The 13,209-nt window shown below is 43.7% G+C and overlaps 1 protein-coding gene across 1 annotated transcript in view; it reads right to left on the reverse strand.

The window, feature by feature from the left end:
- FAM160B1 (family with sequence similarity 160, member B1) overlaps window positions 1-11,456 on the reverse strand; it is an 86,012-nt gene extending 74,556 nt beyond the window's left edge. Inside the window, exon 1 of the mRNA XM_006880160.1 lies at window positions 10,989-11,456. Coding sequence (XP_006880222.1) covers window positions 10,989-11,456 — 468 coding nt within the window. The remainder of the gene's footprint in view (window positions 1-10,988) is intronic.
- Between the last annotated feature and the right edge of the window lie 1,753 nt (window positions 11,457-13,209).

Genomic DNA, 13,209 nt, shown 5'->3' on the forward strand with positions numbered 1-13,209 from the left:
TCAACAATATCACTCATGTCATAAAACATAGAAACTTGGTGAAAAACAATTTAACAGTGGCTGGAACAGGATAGCGAGAAGAAAGTACCAGAAATTCAGGCTGCGTTTGGAAGAGAGGTGGCACAAGAAGTCTCACTGTTGATGTCAGATGGATGTTCACTGAAAGCAGTGAACACTAAAAAGCTAATTATCAGTGTTTTTTTGACTATACAAAGACCTGGGAGGGAGGGGGAAGGAATCACAACAAATTATCAATAACATTATGAAAACTAGAACTTGAAAAATGCTTGATTGGGGAGCTCTGGTGGCCTAGTGGCAAGAAGCTGCACTGCAATCCCAGAGATAATGCGGTTCGATCCACCAGATGCTCTGCTGGAGGAGGGCAATCTCCTCCTGTACCAGTCAGATCCGATTTAACGGCACACACACACACACACACACACACACACACACACACACACACTATAAAAGAAAAAGAGGAAAAAAAAAAGAAAACCGCCTGATTGTGCACATGTGGAACCTGTACATGCACCAAGAAGTAGAAAAAAGAGCTGCTCTGTGGTTTAAAATCAAGAAAGGGGTGTGTAAGGATGAATCCTTTCACACTATTAATCTGGTATGTTGAGCAAATAATCTGAGAAGATGGACCACATGAGGAAGAACCAGGTTTGGAGGAAGGCTCCTTCGCAACCTGAAATATGCAGATGACACAATCTTCTTCAGTCAGAATCTGAAGACTTGAAGCGCGCCTATTAACGAAATTTACAGTGTTAGTCACACTTCCAGATAAAGAAAATAAAATCGTCACAACTGAATCAGTAAAATAAAACAAGTGAAGAACAACTGAAGTTGTCCAAGATTGAATTTTACTTCGATTCACAATTAACATCTGTAGAAGCAGCAAATCAAGTAACACATTGCATTGGGCAAATTTGTTACACAAAGCTTCTTTAAAAGTGCTGAAGAGCTGGAGTGTCCCTTTGAAGGTTCCCTCCCCAAAACATAACATTTTCAATTACCTTATTTACATGCAAAAGCTGGACAATAAATAAGGAAAACTGAAAAAGTATAGATGCATTTGAACTGTGGTGCTGGCCAAGAATATTGAGTATGTCATGGACTGAAGAAGGATGAAAATTGTTTTTTTTTAAATAAAAAATCCCACAGATTATTTATCTTTTAGTTCTTCCAAAATTGAAAATATCAGATCCTACAACTAGGGAGGGAAAAAATCAAACAAATGAACAAAATCCAAGAACCTCCTCTTCTCTTAAGTCACAGAAGACAGAAGGAACTGGTGCAGCGGGGTAGGTGGGTACCGAAAACCAGAAGGGGAAGATGGCAAGATAAAACTCCCCAAATACTTATAAAGCTGTTCTACAGAAACTGTGATAATACAAGACAATGCAGGGCAAGTAAAAATAAGGAGTAGCAGTGATGGACGCTTTGCTGGAGATGTGGCCTCCTTTCTTCTCTTTTCTCATTAGGTTATTCTAGGCCCAAGGCATAACTTGCCCCTTTGAGATCGAATTGTTGATTCCTCTGAGCCACCTTTAGATTTCACTGGAAGCAGTATATGAGGCATGACCACATGTCAGACAAGAAAGGGCACAGTGGTAATTATTTTTTATTCATTTTAATGAAAGTTTACCAAGTTTAGGGTTTCCATTCACTCATTGTTGTACTTTTCTCCCTGCCCACTCCCTCCCCCCCAATTCACTCTTCTCCTTGAAAAGTAAAACAAAACAAAACAAAACAAAAAAACCAACCACTCTTTCATTGTTATGCAATCTCTCCCCCAAGTCCACTCCACAGTGTAGCCTTCATTCTGTACTCCTGTCATGACAATAATACCAAATCATATATTCCTTTTAAACAGTTCTTGCCCTCATCTGTTTCAGTGCAGTATACATCATTCATCCCCTCCTTCTCTGTCATCCTCGACCCCGATGTCAGTCCTGTTTTACAACAGTGGCCCTGTGCAATATTTGTCCTTTTGTGACTGAGATATTTCACTCAGCATAATGTCCTCCAGGGTCACCCATTTTGTATAATTTTTCATGAGTTCCTTGTTTTTCAGTGCAGCGTAGTATTCCATTGTGAGACTATACCAGAGCTTCTCTAGCCATTCATTTTTTGATGGGCACTTAGGTTGTTTCCAACTCCTTGCTATTGTGAACAAAGCAACAATAAACATGGGTGTGCATATATCTGCTTGAATAGCAGTTATGGTCTCTTTGGGGTATACTTCCAGTAGTGGAATTGCTGGGTCAAATGGTGTTTCTATTTGCAACTTTTTGAGAAAGTGCCATAGAGCCTTCCATAGTGGTTGCACCCTTTTATACTCCCACCAACAGTAGGGTTCCAGTTTCTCCACAACCTCGCCAGCATTTGTTGTTTGCTGTTCTGTTAAATTTTGCTATTCTTACTGGAGTGAGATGATATCTCTTAGTTGTTTTGGACAGTGGTAATTTTGTCTTCTACTATTGTCATATGTGAATTTGTAGAGGATAAAACCAGATCAGGGAGTGTCACTGCTTCTTCCAAGGCAGCAGAAGTTATCTTAGAATCTGCACGAGGCAAGAAAACAGGCAAGCTCTGTTGGAGATACCAGCCCAGTCTGCCTCACTAGCGCAAGTTGTTTGATTTACCACAATAATCAGGCAATTCTAAGAGCCTTTTCTTGAGCGTTACAAAGATGGAGCTTGAAGAGAGGTGAGGAAGGTCCTGAGAGCAGGGTGGGAGGAAGGATTGGCTCTGCTGGTCTTGGGGGAAGTGCAACAAGGAGGTTCTTTAGAGGCAAAGAGGAGACTCCGCCTCACATGCTTTGGTTATGTTAGCAGGGGGACCAGCCTTTGGAAAGGAGCATCATGCTTATTAAAGTAGAGGCCTGTGCGGAAGGAAAGCCCCTCAGGAGGCTGCACTGACACAGTGACTGCAACAATGGGCCGGTGGGCCCGTAGACCCATCAGGCACTCTGAGGACGGCACAGGTTTGGGCGGCTCTTCATTCCGTAGGACACAATGGCTTGTCCTGAGGTGGACCTGACCGGATGGCTCCTCACAATAACACCTTTCTCTGGAACTAAAGACACCGATCTGCAGTACATGGTCATACCCTGGTATTAGAATTAACCCCCAGCCACTCAAATATTCCGTTAAAGATCCCAGTCTTTTCTTCTGAAGATGCTTGACTACTCTTGTGTTTCCTTCAGGGCTCTGGTTCCTCGGGATGGAGACCTTTGGGAAGTTAGTTTTCTGTTCTCCTCCTAGTTTCATTCCAATCTTTTCTTACTTCTGTATTGATTCCCTTGTACTGGTTCCCTTTGATGACTGAGCCTACACCTGAAATATTTAGCATCTCTGTTCTCATTTACCAAACCCTATAGAGTGAATCAGAGGCCTCCGGGTCTCACATTCTGATCTGAGTCTAAACTAGATGACTCATTGCTTGGTTTCGACTTGCTCCCTCATTTTTCTCCAAGTTATTAACGACATCCCTGAAATTTCCTCAGCTTGCTTCATGATTAGCCTTTAACCCTCTACTTAAAATACTAACATTTTCATTATGTCAGAACCTCACATAATAAGTAGCACATTTACTGTTTACTAAAGGAGAGAATGGAAACTATTCGGCCCATAATTCCCAGCAAGCTGGTTGAGATCAAACACTACAATCTGCTCCACCTCAGACACTTATTTGCAACAGGAGAGCAATTAAATGCCAAAGAGGTGGGCACTGTTCAGAGGCTGAGATGAATGGAACACAGACTTCAAGTGGTGGGCAGTTTGATTGTTGTCTTCATGCTTCCATTCAGAGGTACCTTAGATAAAAACCAGAACTCTAAAGGGTTGTAAAAGAAAACCCTGAGGGTGAGCAGTTAAAGTGATCAACTGCTAACCAGAGGGTTGGTGGTTTGAATCCACTAGCCAGTAGTAGAAACACTACGGGTTTCTACTCTGTTACACAGGATTGTTCTAAGTCAGAATTGACTTGCTGGAAGAGAGTAGGAATAGCTTTTACAGAGGCAGAATCCTGTAAAGGTGTCAATTAACTTAAGGTATTTGTATAATAGACTATTTACAATTTCTCTCATGGACATCATTGTACTTGTACTTTACAGTAACCTTGTAAACTGGATTTTATTTTTCTTATTCTCAGTTTTCATGCAGAAAGTAATAACTAACTTGTATTAAGTCTGTATGCAGCTTCTAGGGATATAATTAAAAGTCACTTAACTATCAGAAGATCCCAAAAAGAAAGCAACGATTATCTTCCGTTTTCAGATAAGGAAACTGATGATCTGTGATTATGATCTTATTTTTTGTTGATTTTTATCAAAGATTCTAGGGATTAAAAATGGAATATTTTTATAAAAGAAAGAATTTGTTTGCTTTTGGGGGGAGGAAAGGAACTCTGGTGCCACTGTGTTTAAGGCATTCTACTGCTAACAAAAAGATTGAGAGTTCAGGCTCACCAGCCACTCTATAGGAGAAAGAAGAGGCAGTTTGCTTCTAGAAAGATCACAGCCTGAGAAACCCTATGAGAGAAGTTCGATTCTGTCCTATAGAGTCACTATGATTCCAATTTGACTTGATGGCACTGGGGAGCTCTGCTGACCTAGTGGCAAGAGGCTGCACTGTAATCCCAAATGTAAGCGGTTTGAACCCACCAGCTGTTCTTCAGGAGAAGGATGAGAAATCTCTTCCTGTGCAATTCCTTTAAAAACCTACTAGAAGCAAACAACAACAGCAACAACAACAACAAGATGCTCTGAGCCAGGCTAATGCAGGGCACATAAGCCTGTGTGCAGAAAGGGAAGACAAGGTACAGCACTTAAGATCAAAACCCCTCAGTATTGATTACACTTTTCATCAAGAAAACAAAAATCCTGACAACTGGACTAATAGACAACATCCTCACAAATGGAGAAAAGAGAGAAGTTGCTAAAGATATTGTTTTACTTGGACCTACAAACCACACCCATGGTTGCAGCAGCCAAGAAATCAAAAGCTGTATTGCACTGGGCAGACTGACTGTCAAGGACCTTTAAAAATGCTAAAGAGCAAGGATGTCAGTTTAAAGACTCAGCCGTGCCTGATCCAAGCCACTGGATATTTTCCATTGCTTTCAGATGCATGTGAAAACTGGATAGTGAATAAGGAAGACTAAAGAACTGATGCCTTTGCTTTGTGGGCTTGGAGAAGAGTCGAATAGCTTATGGACTGCCGAAAGAACAAATGTGTTTCTTATAGACCAAGTCCAAACAGAAAGCTCCTTAGAGACAAAGGAGATGAAGCTTTATCTCCCATACTTTGTATATGTTGTTAGGAAGGATCCATCATGTTTAGAAAAGGAAAAGGTCAGAGAAAGAGGAAGATGGGCTGGCCCAGCGTCTGCAACGAAGGGCTTGAAAGCGGGGGAGAGGGTGAGGATGGCGCAGGATGGGGCAGGGTTCAGTCTGTTGTTCACTGGGTCCTTATAAGTCGTAGCAGCCCTAGCAACAAGCGTTCCCTGTCAATGAAGAGTCTTACGTTTACTATGCCCACCTTGAACAGTGTCTGACATCCCTGCTGGAATATCATGCTGGCAGGGGCATTACCCAACAGGTTTGCCATGTCTTCCTCATTGCCCGCTATGTGGAAGGTATTTGCTGACAAAAATCATTGAGCAATTCAGTTTTCCTTGGGGAAAAAACCCAAAATAACTTGAAATTAGGTGCTTTGGTAGTACAAAGCAGGCTGTTAAAACAAAAAAGTGAGTGGTTTGAATCCACCAGCCTCTTAAGGGATTAAAATAGGCATTCTCCTCCTAGAAAGATGTGCAGTCTTGGGAACCCAACCGTGGGACCCTGTGAGTCAGCCCTGACTCGATGAGGGTGGCTTTGGTTTGGTTTGGGTTACACAGAGAACAGAATTATTCTCCTCCTAAGGTTCACAATGAGAAGTGATGGTGAGTCAGCAGCTGAAAAGCTGTGGGAGTAAGAATCCATATTCAATCATTTCAAACGTCTGTAAGGAATAGAGAACAATAATAAGGTACGTGGACTTTCCTTCCATTAAGAGTTGAGAGGGCTTTTTTGGCAAGTTACCACTAGTAACTTGTCCTCTTTTTTTTTTTTTTTAATAGGAACTGCAATTTCTTTCTTTGCAGTACAAAAGCTTATCTTTGTTGTTTCAACCAATAGGCTACGTTTTTCTTGATTTTAAAAAGTGGCATTTCATATTTCTCCTCAAATTTCTTCTACTTTAAGGTTTGTCTGTACAAGAATTTCCAAAATGTTCTGAGTTCCAGTAGAGGAAAGATTGTCAGGAGAGTCAGACTACGAATTTGATTACTGTGTGGTTGGGAGGATTAACTCTAAAATTATAGCTAGAGATGAGCAGATGTACTTGACCTTAAATATGAATTTCAAAGTACCCAAAATAAAACCAAATAATATCATTGCACAAACATGCATATGGTGTGATGAGTGTGTAAAAGGAACCCTGGTGGTTCAACCATTGTTAAATGCATGCTTGTAAAGGACAGGGCAGGGGTTTGGACTCACCAGCGACTCTTCAAGAGGAAAGACATGTTGGTGTGTACCTGTGAAGATTAATCCCCAAACCTAGCACCATCAGGTTGAATCTGACCCATGGAGATCCTCCCTGAGTCTCCAAGACTGTCTAAGTAAGAATAGATTATTTGATCTTATGTATGGTGTGACTAGTGGATTTGAACTGCTAACTGTTCCATTAACAACCCAACATATTATGTGTTATGCCACAATGACACTTTCTTGTGAAGATTTTATCTAAGGAAACTTTCAGGGTTTTCTCGACTCTGTGTTATGAGTTGCTATGGGCCCATTGGCTGTGTTGTGGTAAGGAATAGTGGTGCCATTCCAAAGGTATGCAGTTCAAATCCACCAGTTGCTCCATGGGAGGAAGATGGACACTCGCCTTCCATGTAAACTGCTGGAAGGTCATCTATGCGTCAATTCTGACTAGATGGTAAACAACTACAACAACAAGGACTGTGTCACAGATGGTGAGGATGGCACAAGCTTTAGATCTGTTACCACATGGATCTCCAGGGGTCATACTTGATTTGAAGGCACTTAACAGCAACAATGAATCAGCACCCCTCAATGACCAACATAGATAGCTATGTCTTTTCATACACACATATAGATCTTTAGATATCTTTACACATGCATACGTATATCTGTGTACATGTACATACATGAAAGATCTGCATGGATAATTAATCTATAAAGGACTAAATATAAATCCATGGGGAAATGTTCTTTAGCCAAAGATTATCTTATAATTGTCCAACCTGCCAATCAGGTGCTGGATATTCGCTCTGTTGTAGAAGTACTTCTATTTGGAAATCTGATCTTCTTTGTAATCTTAATTAGATTAGACTCATGTAAAGCGAGTTCTCAATTGAGTCACTTTTGAGGTATAAAAAGGACAGATTGACACAGAGCTGTGCACACTCAGGGATGACAGATGGCATGTAAAGGTCACCAGGAAACCCAGGAACACTCAGGTCCACTAGCAAGGAACAGACTGAAGCGACTGAGACTTTTAGCATCTAGAATGATGAGAAAATAGATTTGGGTTCTTTAGAGCTTCTCACTTGTGGCATTTCTGTTACGGCAGCCTTAGGAAACGATTACACAGGAGAAAGGTGGGCAATCTCCTCTTAACGTGATTTACTGCCTCGGAAAAGCCCCTGGAGGGAGGGTCAGCTATGGGCTGGTTTCAACTCAACAGCACACCACAATAATGGAATACTACTACAGTGCCCAATTTCAGGCTTACAGTTCTATTTAGCAGTGCATACTACCAATGACTCCCTGCTTCTGTGCAGTCAGTCATATGTTTCTTGAAGACAAAAGGAAGATCTGTTCATTAATACCATGGTACCTGCAGTTCTTTCATGAAGTTATTAGGGGCCAGAATGATTGTGGAATTTGAGACAAGGACTGGATCTTACTGACGAGGAGAAAAGAAGGCAAGCCCTTCTGGGACCACTCTTGTTTACAAGCATGGTGTCTGGTGTAGTACAGGCTTTGTAATCCTCTTCCAGAATCAGTTCAACAGTACTCAGAGGATCTCCAAGTTCTCTTGCCACCAGCTGGGGAGATAAAAAACAGACACACATATACACAGAACCACTAAATAGCAACACAAGGCAGTGTCTGAAGTAAAAATAGGTGGTTCTGAAAATAAACGCTACTGAAGTTAAGGGAAAGAGGAGATCAATGTGGGCTGAAGTAACTGGAGAAGATTTCAGGAGGAGGCGGTCTATGAGTTAATTTGGGTGAGGAGGAGGGGAGTTGGGAAGAGGACTGAGAATGAGCAAGGGCAGAGAGGCTGCAAACACACGGTAACACTGAGAAACAGAGGAGAGAGTCATTGTCCAGAGCACAGTGTTCACTTAGAGAAGGAACTGGAGAGTATTATGAACTGAACCGTGTCCTTCCAAAAACACATGTGGTTAGTCCCAATCTACATTCCTGCGGTTAGAACCTATTTTGGGAATAAGTTGTCTTCATTATGTCAATGAGACAGGATTAGTGTAAGTATATCTTTTGTCAAACATTTTTTTTTAGCTATAAGATGAAACAAGTGAGCAGAAGAAAGACGAGGGAAGATAGATGCCAAGACACGTGAGATCTTCAGAGAACCCGAAAGCAGAAGTGAAGAGAGAGGGACCTTTCTACAGACCCAACAGACAGAGCATGCCATCCCCTAGAGCTGGGGGTCTCAAGTCACACTTCAGAATTTTAAGTTGCAGGAAAAGACATTGTGTAAAGCCACCCAGTTGTGGTATTTTTGTTACATGGAGCAAGACTTGATAACTTTAGAGGAGCCCTGGGGGCTGAGTGATTTAGTAGTGAACTGTGAACCAAAGGTCCCAGTTCAAATCTACTGCCCACTTTGCAAAGAAAGATGTAGCAATATGCTTCGTAAAGATTTTTGGCCTTGGGAACCCCTTGAGGCACAAGCCTTTAGGGTCACCAGGAGTTAGAATTGATTTGATGGCAATGAGTTTGGGTTTTGGTTTAGATAATCAAGATACATAGTATGTTGTTGTTATGTGCTGTCGAGCAGCTTGCAACTCATAGCGACCCTATGTACAACAGCCCTAAACTCTGCTCTGTCCTGTGCCGATCGCACTGCCTCTGACACTCCCATCCCAATTATCCCAGTCACTGAATCAATCCACCTCATAGAGGGCCTTCCCCTCCTGCGCTGTCCCTCCACCCTCCCAAGCATGATGTCCCTCTCCAAGGACCTGTCCCTCCTTACAAGATGTCCAAAGTATGTCAGACAAAGCCCCAGAATCCTTGCCTCAGGAGTAGCCTGGTTTAACCCTCTCCAGGATGAATCTGTTTGTTTTCTTGGCAGTCCATGGTACATTCAATACTCTTCTCTAGCACCACAACTCAAAGGCATCATTTCTCCTTCTGTCCTTTCTAGTCATTGTCCAACTCTCTAATACACATTATGGAAGACCTTAAAATCACCAAAGATCCTAAACTCCATGTGAACATGGACCATGTCTGTTTTGTGGCCCCTTGTAACTCTAGTATCTGCCATGTACACTGGTTGGTAATATGTGGTCAGTGGAAGTTTTGTTGACTGACTTAATGGCTTGGATGAAGATACTTTGAAATGTCAGACACCATTTGGGGGAATAAATGTAACTCCATTTGAAGGCTTTATAGTATAGACATGTTTATGTATGTTTCAGTGTTTTAGAAATTATCATAAAGAAAAGAAATTGGAAGAGGAAGATGCTGAAAGTAGGGATGAACATAGCTGTCCTTTTGGCAAGAAAGATGAACAGTGGACAGAAAATAATTAGAAAGAATTGTTTTGAGATAGAAGTACAAGGATTCTGACAAAGAACAGGCAGGTTTCTGCCCTGAATATATTATTTTTTGTTGGTTTTTTTCTTTTTATTAAAAAATTATGGAAAAGTAAAAGAAAAGATTCTTTCATTGTTTTACAAACCCTCCCCCACGTCCCCTCCACCATGTGGCCATCGCTCTAGACTCCTGTCATGACAGAAATACCTAGTCACATATCTCTTTTAAACAGTTTTCTCCCTCCTCTGTTTCAGTGCAGTATACATTATTGAATGAATATATTTTTAAGAGGGCCAAGTTATGGCTTACGTTTTTGTAATTACAAGTTGAAGTTGACAATTCCCATGCTTCTAACTTACTCTGTCTCCCTCATCTCCTTTCCAGCTTTATTTCTTTCTGCTTTCCTCACCGATGCTCAGTTAGTTACACACACATTTATTTTTCTTAGAGAAGATGTGCTCACCTATTCTTTGAATTTCTGCCTTGTCAAACCTCTTCCACAGCCTCTATCAGAGCCAGGATTATTAGAAGATTATTAGATACATCTGCTGTGAGGCGGTATGGAGACCTGAGAAGGAAAGAGAATGCGGGTCCCGGAAACTTGGAAATCAGCCACTAGACTTAGATCCGGTGCTGTTCTTTTCAATGATGAGAATTCCACCTCTTCCCAGGGCAGCACGTGTGGTGGGGTGGCGTGTCTTGTTACTTCCTAGCTTCAGACTCTGGCTACTAAATTGATGAGAAATATGGGTTCTTGGTTTTGCTCTGATATGTTGGAGAGGATTTGTTTCTTCCAACTCTCCAGCCAAGCATCCCTGACAGCTCAGAGCTTGTCCAATAAATCACATGTTTTCAGACTTCAGATATTGTGCGGGGTCGGAGGTCCTTGCGCTGGCTGGGTTACTCCAAAGAGCATATCATATCGTTTCTCCCTCCTTCCTTCTTTTCTTTCTCTGGAATCAAAGCTGGCAGCTAGAGGGAAGGCCCTTAATAATAACAACATTATTATTACTACTATAACGATTACTACTGTTATTTTCATTTCGACCAGGGCCGGGGGAGGGGAGGACGCAGCCCCTCGCCACCCTCCCCTCCTCGCCAGGGACAAAAGCCCCGCCTGGTGGCGCCACCGAGCGCATCCCCGAGGCCCTGGACCCAGTGGGCCGGGCGGGTGGGCGCTGGCCAGCGGCCGGTGGGTGGGGGAGCGGCCCCGCCCAGCGGGGAGCAAGCTGTCAGAGCGGCCGCGCCCTCGGATTCCTGCAGCTCCCGGGCTGCTCAGTCCCCCAGCGAGCCGGCAGCCAGGTGTCCTGCGGGCGGTGTCCCAGCGCGCCAGGCGGAGGCCGCGCCCTCGGATTCCTGCAGCTCTCGCGGCGCTGTGTCCCCGCTGGGCAGGGCGCAGAGTGAACAGAGCGGGCAGCCAGGTGTCCAGCGGGTGCGCACTAGCCTGAGGCCGCACTAGGTGTCCACGCACTAGCCGGAGGCCGCGGCCGGAGGGCGGGTGCTCGTGTGCGCTGCATGCATTTCGGGGCGACCTGCTGCCCCGCCGGGTTCTCCCCCAAACCCAAACCCTTCCTGCCTGAACCATGTCCGCGAGAGGTAAGTGGGCACCAGGTGGGCACCGTGCGCGGCGCTGGCTCCTCCAGGCCCAGGGGGCAGGTGCAGGAGGGCGGGGGGGGGGGGCTGCCATGCCTGGCCGCACTTCCCAGGCCCGGAAACTTTGACTGCAGGCCCCTGTACTAGGGCCGCCCAGAGGGAAGCCCTCGCCCTTGACCTTGATCCCCGGATGTGGGCAAAGCCTGGCGGGCCCAGGTTGGTGCCTGGCTCACCTGTTCAGGCTGCAGGACTGGGCTGGGAGGGCGACGGGGGATGGGCTGGCCACAGCGTGTCCTGCGGGAACCCGCCCGTGGAGGGGCCTGGAGGAAGGAGGAGGAAGCGATATTTTATTTTCCTCCTTTTTCTTGTTACCATTTTGCAGCTTGGTTATGGAAGAAATCCAAGGTTTGATGCAGCAAGATTTAAAGCTGCAGTGTTTCCACCCCGTTAAAAAAGTAAATTCTCCAACGTACTCCTTTAGTTCATTCTCCCGCCCTCTCTGCTCCCCATTTTCTTTCTTGAGTGAAAGAATTGCTGCAGGTGGAATTGGGCGGAAGGGGGGAAATTAGAATTGCTTTTCAGGCAGGAGTGAAGGGAATGCATTTGTTGCCATCGGGACCCAGCCAGGGGTGATACTGAGGAGAGTGGGTTAGTCAGAGCTCAGTGGCTGCTACTGTGAGTGAAATATTAAAGAGATCAAGTCATTGTGCAGATTGTGAGCCGTTAAAATGAAGGGACTTGATGGTTTTGCCATAAGCATTTAAGGAAAATATTGATTATTTTTAGAAAGTGTATTTGCAAAGCAGTAAGTGTACCCCTTTTGATGCTCAGAAAGCAACTTGTGAAGAGGAGCTGCAATTTATTTAGACCCCTAAGCTCTAGCCCTGCCGCATTTTAAGTGGTGGTGGTGCTTAGGAATTTGAAAGCCTATACTGGATAATTAAGTGTTGCTTTTCCAGGTTCATTCCAGGGCATGAACAGAGTAGTCTCTGCTCTTTCCATGTTTAAAAACCAAAATATTTTAAATTCCTTTTTAAGGAATCCTGTGTCTTTGCTGATGATGGGTCTGGCAACTTGGTTGCTTGGCTCTGTACCTGAAAACGGGATGGGAAGAGCTGGGTCAAATAATGGAATTTACCTAGTGGGTTCTGTGCTGCAGAGATGACATGGGGACCTGTGATAACTTACTAGCTGCTTAGTCACACCTACCTGTATCACACCTTGAGGATGGAGCACGTGTGCTCTTGATGTGTGTCTGAGAATACCCAAGGGCCCAAGGGACTCCAGCTCCACAAGTATCTCTGAACTATATCCTCACATCTTGTCCTAAGTATGCAAAGGATATGTGAACAATATCTCCCATAAGTTGTCAAAGTGTCTGGAGGCAAAAAACAAAAAACAAAACAACACAACTCTCTTTTTCAGTTTTATTCCAAAGCTGCAGTACAGAACTTTACAAAGTGGGAGCCAAATAATTCTTGCAAATCTAGGTAAGTTGTAGGTAGCTTCAAGTTCATTAGGTGATTCCAGCCATTCCACTTAGTCTCTGCTCCCTCCTATTTATTATAAGCTGTCTCTGGTTTAGCTAGAGGAACCCTAGTGGTACAGTGGTTAATGTGCTCAGTGGTTAACTGGAATGGTTGACAGTTCTAACCCACCACCAGGTCCTCCATGGGGAAGAAAGGTGAGGCAGTTTGCTTCTGTAAAGATTTATATCTTCAGAAATCCTATGGAGCATTTCTCCT

Source organism: Elephantulus edwardii, unplaced genomic scaffold (genome assembly GCF_000299155.1).
Source record: "Elephantulus edwardii isolate Elephantulus edwardi_28Jun2011 unplaced genomic scaffold, EleEdw1.0 scaffold00006, whole genome shotgun sequence".
Taxonomy (NCBI): Eukaryota; Metazoa; Chordata; class Mammalia; order Macroscelidea; family Macroscelididae; genus Elephantulus; species Elephantulus edwardii.